Raw genomic sequence first — 8,427 nt, forward strand, 5'->3', positions numbered from 1 at the left:
CTACTCGTCACTCTCCTCTTTCTCGCCTTCTTCCTCTTCTTCGTCCACCTCCTCGCTCTCCTCATCGTCATCGGCGTCTTCATCTCCGTCGTCTTCTGTCGAGTTGTCCGCATGGTTCGGGACTATCCAGTTGCGCGTGCGCTTGGGGAGTGGAATGGATTTCTTGTGAAGCTCGTCAGGAACATGCTTGGTGCGCTCGACCTCGTTGGCAGCAGTTGTCCACATGGTGCGGGCAGGCTCACGCTCGTCCAGCTCTTCCAGTTGCTTGGTCAGTAGCTTGGGGTGACCCTTATAGTCGACGACGCGAGGATCTTCCCAGATCCAGTAGGAGGCGCGCTGAGGCAGCGGCCAAAGTCCCAATTCTTGGAACAGACGCTCAGGAAACTTGGGGATGCGTCGAAGGCGGTTAACCTCGGTCTTGTACTTGCGGATCAAGGAGTCCGGACTCGGCGCTTGTCGTAGAGATCTTGGACTCGCCATCTTAATCAACGTCGATCATGATCCAGTGCAGCAAGTCCCACCAAGCCTGGCAGTTCGCCTCCATGAAATCCACGTAACGCGAGAGGCCAGCCATTACTGCTGCGCTGAGCTTGAATGCAGAGTAGAAATAGAAGACCTTGGTGCGCTCAGCCAACATGCGATTCCATGGGAACTTGGCCTTGGCGATCTTGCCGTGCTTGTTCAGTGGGAGAATCGCCGTGTACAACTCTGCGCTCCAGCGGAGGTTCAGGAACTGAGTCTCACTCTTCTGCGGCGCGTAGTTTGGGAACCCCACGGTCTGCGGCTAGCACTTCCGGCGGTAGAAGCACATTTTGATCCCAAAGTAACGGTGCGACGAAGTCAGCGCCGGGTCCGGATCTTCGATCACGCTCAGCTGCGCCAACGTCAGATCCTCGAGCGCTATCTGGGCCAATGGTGTGGACGTCCGCGGTGACCCAATCCGTTGCCCAAAGACCTTGAACGCCGTGCTGGATTCCTTGGCTGCGGGAGCAGGCTTGGACTTGGACTTGGACTTGGACTTGGACTTTGCCTTGGCCATCTTGGCTCTCTTGGTCCGAGGTGAGCGTCGAAGCGTGGAAGACGTGCCTTTGCTCTCGGACCCCGACTCGAGCAGTTCCAGCTTGAGCTTGGCCCCGGCCGAGCTGCTCTTGGTTGTACTCTTCGACGCACCCTTGGAGGCAGGAACTTCGGACGTGGCGCTTGCATCTTCATGTTCGAACGCCGAGTTTCCACTGCTGCTGCTGCTGCTGGAGGACATGAGTTCAGTCTCGTCTCGGGCGGAGTCCTCCTCCAGCAGAAGCCACGGTTCGAAGTCTTCCTCCCGGTCGAACATTCTCTCAAGCCCAATCTCAGCGCAGAGGTAGTACATCTCAGGAACGCGGCTGGTCCACGGTGTGGAGTCCAATTCGTCGCTTGCGGATCATACTGACCAGCATCTCGATCAAAGGCTCACGAGGAATGAGAGGGTGAACCAAGTGATCACCTCTCACGAGCTCCAACGCGTCTCTCACGAGCTCCAACGCGTCTTCGTACTTGAACCCAGCTTGCATCACCACACGAAGGTCGTGTCGAAGCTTCTTCCAGACTTGTGAGTCGCGCGTGCTTCGTCTTCAGACAACTCCAATACACTCGACGCAGGTCGAGCCAACTGAGCATCAGGAATGTGCATGCTTGGCCGTAACTGCACCTAGCCCTGAACCCCTCCCAAGACATGTCCCTGAGTGGACGTTTGCTGTTTTTGGATGCCGGCTTTTTCTTGGTTGTGGATCGCGATGAGCTTGGCTTGCTCTTCTTGGACTCTTCGGACTCCCTAGTGACGTCACAGCCTTTGGGCGGAGTCTTGGGCTTGGGTGCGGAGTCGCCATCATTGGCTTTCTAGCGCTCAGCCTGGTAATCGCCACACACACTTGCCAGCACATGGATGTTGGTAATCCACGCCGAACGAGGTCGACCGCCGGCCGTGAAGTGTGCGAACAACTCTTGCAGGCGCTTCCAGTTCTCAGAGACTGTGATGCTGGACTCCCAATCCAAAAAGTCCGAGAAGGACCAAGCACCCCAAGTCTTCTCGCGCAACTCCAGCCGCAAAACGTCGCAGAGAGCCTCAGATATTGCCAGTTGCTCTTTCAGGTCAGCGATCTCGTCTGCATGCGCGTTCAGTTGATGCTGGTGGTCGTCTTCCTGAGCGACCAGATTCCGCTTAGCTCGAAGTTCCACGCTCTGTTTCTCGCTCTCGACGCGCCCGACCTCAGATTGCCAAAAGGCCTCCATCGCAGCCGACTCCCGGCGCAGCGCATCATAGCATGTACGCAAGTTCACCACATCTCGGACGGAGGTAGTCCCGCTGGACTCGAGAGCAGCCTTGACGTGTCGATACTGGACGAGCAACCGCTTTAAATAGGAGCGTGTGTTCATCGCGTTCTCCGCGAGGTGCCAAGGCTTGAATGCGGTCAGGACCGCCGCGAATTTTCTTTGCATCGTGAGGGATCCCAACATGAGCGTGAGGCTGCTATCCGCTCGCGGCTGATCAGCGGACTGGAGAATACTTGAGCGCACGCCTGCACCGAGGACTGACTCAAGGTCGTTCAAGTCTTGGTCGGAAAACCGTTCGAGAATCTGCAACGCCGCCAAGCCGCCATAGCCGTCGCGCAGGTGAGCCCCATTGCGGTACGCCATTTCCGACGCAGGAACGCCGACAAGCTGGAGCGGTTCGCTGTCCGCGTAACACGGCGGCACGAGCCAATTCGCTGGCCGCTGACATCCATTGTCAACAAACGAGAAACTGGACGCACGGACGAGCCTTGACACGGAGATCGTACTCCGCTTTGGACATGAGGCCACGCTCTCGCCACCCTGGATGAAGGAGCGAATGCGAGTCAGGGCCCTTGCTTCCCCAACCCGAGGCCGGAGTGTCCGCGCGCAGGCCTTTGGGCTCTTCGAGATCCTCGCCGGAGCTTTTGCTGTCGTCTTTCGACTCGGCGCGATTGCCTGAGCCCGCCGTCGTATCGCCGCCGTCCGCACCACTGTCATTGCCACTGCCGCGACCCTTCTCTTCGTCGCCGCCCTCCTGCTTGCTCTCCAGGTGCTCGTCGCCCGAGGCAGGTCCCTCTTCCGTCGCCTTGCGCGATCCGGACGCTTCTTTCGCGCCCCCTGACTGATTGTCGCGACCCTGTGCGTCATCCGATTGTTTTTGCGCCTTGCGCGCGCCCTTTTCCGCTGGTGCCATGCTGCCACGCCGCTTGAGTGGCCGAGAAGCTGCCTTGGTGGTGAGTGAGCGCCGGTGTCGCGTGTATGAAGAAGATTTCTCTATGATATGTGTGGCGAGGCGGGTGAGCACCTTTTACCGCCCAGGTGTATAGCACGGAGCCACGGGGCCGCCCTTCCGGAGAAATACTCCTCCTTCCGGATTTCCCAATGGGGTCAGACCTCGGAAGCAGCACTTAGGTGCCGCAAAGAACGAGGTTGGCGTGTGACCTTGTGAATGCCTGTGGGTGTCGTTTACCTTCGGTGGGACGGAATTCACCGGTTGAGTTGTTTTCACTATGAAGAGGCCTTGAGTGTAGAGCGCTTACGTTACTTCCAAACAGTAAGTCCCCACGACTGGGGGGCGAAATCACAGGTAAACCTTCCTAGATAACCGAAAATACAGAGAGTTAATATGCAAATATACAGCCGCTACTTATTCTTGTGGAGCCTTGAGCGGGGGGTCCGTACACCAGTCTACTTGAGTTTCTTCCGGATCACTCGTCAAACCCGGAAGCACCCTTTACTCACGCGCACCAGCTTCCACAAGGAGATGATTAACTCCAAGCGGAAGACTTTAGAAAGCTCAACTCCCAAAGGAGGACAGCCTTCAGTCAAACAATATACAGTCCTATCACAAAGTAGTCAATCGATTGGATCCAGGGGTGACTACACACAACCTCCTAGAAATGCAGTTAATATGAAATATGAGGTCTCCAGAAAGAGAACCTACAACTGGAATATGAAATAGGACAGGTCACTTCAGGCGCGCGTCGCCCGATCACCGCCTAACTTGGTCTTAGCCTTTGGGAGAGTTCCACGGCGGTAATCGCGGTCACAACGCGTCCAGACGCAGGCCTCGCAGCTTAAGGCCCCCGGCAGGGTTGGTTCCTCCGGACAGGGCTTGTTCCTCTCGCTGCTTGACAGCAATACTTTGTCCCTGAGGACTCCGCAGCACTTGCGCTCTTCTTGGCAAATTGAACTCTCTGATTATATAGTCTGTTAGGCGTATGTACCTACAATCTCTCTGGAAGCAGTCATTTTATCTTGGATTCACTATGGTCGGGCGTGGCGTAATCACGTCGCACGTCGAGCGGGTCATGGATCGGGCAGGAATCTGGTCGGTGCATAACACATCATGGTCGGTCGTTAACATTTTGGCTGGACTATACTTGAAACTTGGAAGGACTTTCTGGGTACATCTCCGGACTTTCTGGGTACAAATCAGGCAGCGACTGGTCGCATGTGGTCGCTCCGTCGGGAGGTCGGCATCCGGAGCTTGGCGTTCGGAGTTTCCTCCGTCTGGAGTCGTGAAACTGAGGATTCTGGAGATGACTTGGGTTCAGTATACTTCATCATTGAGCGTTCTCGGGCAGCCTCCTTCCGCACTTCACCTCCGCTGGCTTGGGCTCTCAGCTTGTGCATGCCCCTGCTCTCCGCCGTGGTGGACGATCTCCAGCGTCGCATGTCTTTATGTGGACCCATCACAGGCAGGGTTACCGGATAGGCGCTTGGACAATTTTCTGAGGAGCCGCTTCGCGTCAACCGTCCCTCTCATCCCAAGCTCTCATAGAGGAATTTGCCTTCGAGCTGATAGGTTGCGATGAGACCACGCGTAGCAAGGTGCACGAAGATGTCCAAACGCCGGATTGCTCCGGACGGCGGCACGGTTGCACAGCTTGCGGAGGTCGCTTCCTTTCTTTGTCCCACATCGCGTCAGCCAGTTGGGTCCCAAACCATCCACCGGAAACTTCTTTCATCGAAACGCAGCCAGAACAAGATTTCCCGGCAAGCAATCAATGGTCCCCTCCCCCGCAACGCGCACCGCGAGCAGCGTCCCGGATGGGGCCGGCTCCGCCGAACACGGCGTAGGCGCAGGGTCCTCCGCTCCGAATGACGGGCGTAGCTCCAGCGATGAGAGGTGAAGAGGACGAAGAGGACGAGGTGGAAGAGGAAGAAGAGAAGAAGAAGGAGGAAGACGAGGAGGTGGAGCAGTAGGCGTCCGGCCCGACAGGGGGGTCCCCGGACTCCAAGGCCCCCCACAACGGCAAAGCCGCAGGGCTCGCTACGTCACACAAGCCCAGCGCATTCTCCTTCCCGGCAGAGCAGCCTTCGGACGTCACGGAGCGGGTCGTCGGCGTCCCGGCGACGGAGAAGCACAACGACGGCAAGATGTTTCTGCAGGTCTGGAGGCCCTGGTCCAGATGGAGAGTCTGGACGCAAGTGAGTTGGTGCACCTGTACGACTTCTTCGAGGACAACGACATCATCGGGGACTACATCCTGACCCCGCGCGAGAATCCGCTGACGGAATCCGGGCTCACGTCCCAGCTCGAGAGTTTCGCCGTCAAACACAAGCTGGCAAGCATCCTGATCCAGTTCGACGCAAAGCAATTGGCCTATCGGACGTTCGGGACGATGTCTCTCCTCCGGAAGATGACCGCAAAGCACGACCGGATGAAGCGTCGACTCGCTGAAGATGAGGACCCCAAGGCGAACGTGGATCTTCAGGACGAGGTCCTCCGGCTCAAGCGCGAGCAGCAGTTCCAGACCAGCTACTGGATCGAGAAGGCGGCAGAGCTCCAAAGGGAGAAGACCGAGGCCGTGGCCCAGAGTCGCTCGGACTTCCTCCTTCTCATGGAGGGGCGGGAGAAGGACGTCAAGAGCCTCCACGATCAAGTTCGCGATCTCAAGGCCGAGCTGGAGTCAGTGCGGCTGAATCGGGCAGCGTCGGGTCCAAGGTCTCGTCTCCGGACAGCGCACGTCATGAACTTTCTTCAGGACAACGCGACCGTGATGACGAACTGGCCCCGACTTCGTGACCTTCTGGGCCACTTGGAGTCTGGAACACAAGTCCATCGCGAGTGGCAGACGGTCATCACAGTCTGTCATGGCCAACGACAATCTCGCTTTCCAAGCTCCACAGCTCGTCCGGATGGATCCACCTGCAGACGACGGCGACGAAGAGACCAAGGAAAGCAGTCCTCCAAGCTCCGTCATTGACCTGTCTCAAGACTCATCTTCGAAGACGTCCGGGTCCAATCGCACACGCTCCGGCAAGCAGAAGTCCTCGTCCAAGTCATCCAAGTCCAGCAAGAAGGCAGATTCCGGACGTCGCTCAAGACTTTCCGACGGACTGGATCGAGACTTCGGACGCCAGCTGTCGCTCGGAAGAGTCTCCCATGCCGCTGACTTCGGTGCAAGCTCCCGCCCATCTGGCGGACTACCCAGTCGTCTGGAAGAAACTGTGCTCGGACGCCCAGCTCCTGATGAAGGACGGCCTGGAATACCCAGACGCGTTGGACTTGGCAGGGCAGGACAAGTGTCTCCACACGAAGTTCCACCTGTACGACCTCGTCCTCATGCTGCTGTCAATGATGTATTGGCACCGTCTAGACGATACGCCGTGGACTAAGTATATCCCGCGTCGGTACTTGACTGTCGCCTCGACATCTCTGGAAGCCCTGGTCAAGAGCGGAGGACATCTTCCTGAATGGGATCTGCTTCCAAGTCTCCGCCGAGACGAAGTCGAGCTGGAGATTCTGGAGCTCGAAGAGGACGAACTGGTCGAGGTCGAGGACAAGGACGAGGAGTATGACTCACAGCAGGATCCGGATGACGGTGTCGATGACGAGTATGACGACGAGGATGACGATTCTGGGAATAGCAGCCCGCCAAGCATTGCCAAGCGAACTTCCAAGCGTCGGCGTCTGAGTACTTCCTCTGCGGAGTCAAGCACACCCAAGAAATCCAAGTCCAAAAAGTCCAAGAAGTCCAAGAAGCCGCGGTCTGAAATCCAATCAGGAAGCGAGTCGGTATCTCATGCAGAAGTCAAGTCGAAGTCCAAGGACAACTCTGAGTTCAGGCCCAAGTCGAAGTCCAAGCGTTCCAAGCGTTCCAACCGACGTAATTCCGGGGCTCCGACGGATCTCGCTGCCAAGGGTCCGGACAACCTGACTGCGGACAAAGTCCGGCTTATCGATACACCGGGTCCGAACGTGAATTCTTGGATGTATTTCGGAGTTCGCATGAAGCCAGGTGACCCCATTGCGCACGCTCCACAGCAGACACCCCGATTTCCAGATTTCATTCCGAACCGCCACGACCTGGACCTCCTGAAAGCGCGATGCAAGCCTGACGAGCTTCGTGACTTCTTGGGGACGCGTCCCTGGGACAAGATGGTGAACTTGCGCCGTGCGGAGTTCTACTTCCATCGTCGGGCAAGTCTGGGCGACCGCGCAGTCAAGCTCATCGAGGACTGGGTCGACTTGATGGTCGACAACGCAGAAGCGGTCTGGCACGCACTCCACTGGATCGTGTTGGACCAGGACCCCAAGTCCAACTACATCCGAAGAATCTGCGCCAGGCGGATCAAGAACCTCGTGAGCCTCAAGAAGCGCGTCACCACGAAGGAGCGGCAGATGACCGGGATTGTTCCTGCTTCTGGCTGGGATGAGCCCGGCATCTGGAAGTTCCCCAAGCACATCTACTACTGGATCCTGATGAGTCAAGACAACACTAAGCCCGGCACCAACCTGCTTTACTCCCTGAACTAGCAGATGGAACTCCTGGATGCCCGTGAACCGACCCGCACGCAGTGGGCTCTCTGCTCTTCGGACGATGAGCGTATTGACCACCTTCCGGAAGCTGTCCGCCGCCGGTTGATTCCGGATGGGCAGCGCGATTCGATCCAAGACTAGCTCCTGGGCCAAGTCACCTGCATAGCGTCTGCTCTTTCCCTGCATATTCGTTCTGAATGCAATCGCCTTGATCGTTTCATCCTGTCTTCTTGTTGTCATTTCAATCACATAGTCATGTCGTCTCCAAACTCACAGGTCCTTACACTCCAAAATCCACTGTCAGAACACTTCGTCAAACCCACAAGCGTAAAATTCCAAATCACCATGCCCACATCCATGTCACAATTCCACCAGTTCAGAACACTTTCCGACGAGACGCATACCCACACAGCCGATTCATCTGGACACTAAGCTCTGGGATGATCGTCCCCAGCCTGCATCGTCTGGAACCGGGCTCGTGCACGTGCATCTTGGTTGAACTCATACAAGAGCTCCACAACTGAGTTGTGACAGAGGTAACCATTCTGGATTCTCATATCCTTTCCACTTGACTAGGTACTCCCGCGTGCGTCTGGACGTCCGTGTGCGCTTGTGTAACGGGGTTACAC

General features: G+C 57.0%; 4 protein-coding genes across 4 annotated transcripts; 1 reads left to right on the forward strand and 3 right to left on the reverse strand.

Moving 5' to 3' along the window:
- On the reverse strand, window positions 1-435 carry IUM83_16958 (uncharacterized protein; the record flags this gene model as incomplete). The annotated part of the gene is made up of 1 exon (XM_067941879.1): window positions 1-435. The coding sequence occupies one exon, from the start codon at window positions 433-435 to the stop codon at window positions 1-3; it is 435 nt and encodes a 144-aa protein (XP_067792389.1).
- Window positions 436-481: 46 nt separating this feature from the next.
- On the reverse strand, window positions 482-1,333 carry IUM83_16959 (uncharacterized protein; the record flags this gene model as incomplete). The annotated part of the gene is made up of 2 exons (XM_067941880.1): window positions 482-784; window positions 869-1,333. The coding sequence occupies 2 exons, from the start codon at window positions 1,331-1,333 to the stop codon at window positions 482-484; spliced, it is 768 nt and encodes a 255-aa protein (XP_067792417.1).
- Window positions 1,334-1,875: 542 nt separating this feature from the next.
- On the reverse strand, window positions 1,876-3,223 carry IUM83_16960 (uncharacterized protein; the record flags this gene model as incomplete). Its single annotated transcript, XM_067941881.1, has 2 exons — window positions 1,876-2,710; window positions 2,790-3,223. 2 exons carry the CDS (start codon window positions 3,221-3,223, stop codon window positions 1,876-1,878), a joined length of 1,269 nt encoding a protein of 422 aa, XP_067792340.1.
- A 2,221-nt stretch (window positions 3,224-5,444) lies between these two features.
- IUM83_16961 (uncharacterized protein) lies at window positions 5,445-7,795 on the forward strand (the record flags this gene model as incomplete). The annotated part of the gene is made up of 2 exons (XM_067941882.1): window positions 5,445-5,980; window positions 6,400-7,795. The coding sequence occupies 2 exons, from the start codon at window positions 5,445-5,447 to the stop codon at window positions 7,793-7,795; spliced, it is 1,932 nt and encodes a 643-aa protein (XP_067792344.1).
- Window positions 7,796-8,427: the final 632 nt, after the last annotated feature.

The sequence above is a fragment of the Phytophthora cinnamomi genome (genome assembly GCF_018691715.1).
Source record: "Phytophthora cinnamomi strain GKB4 chromosome Unknown Contig35, whole genome shotgun sequence".
NCBI classification, from domain to species: domain Eukaryota; phylum Oomycota; class Peronosporomycetes; order Peronosporales; family Peronosporaceae; genus Phytophthora; species Phytophthora cinnamomi.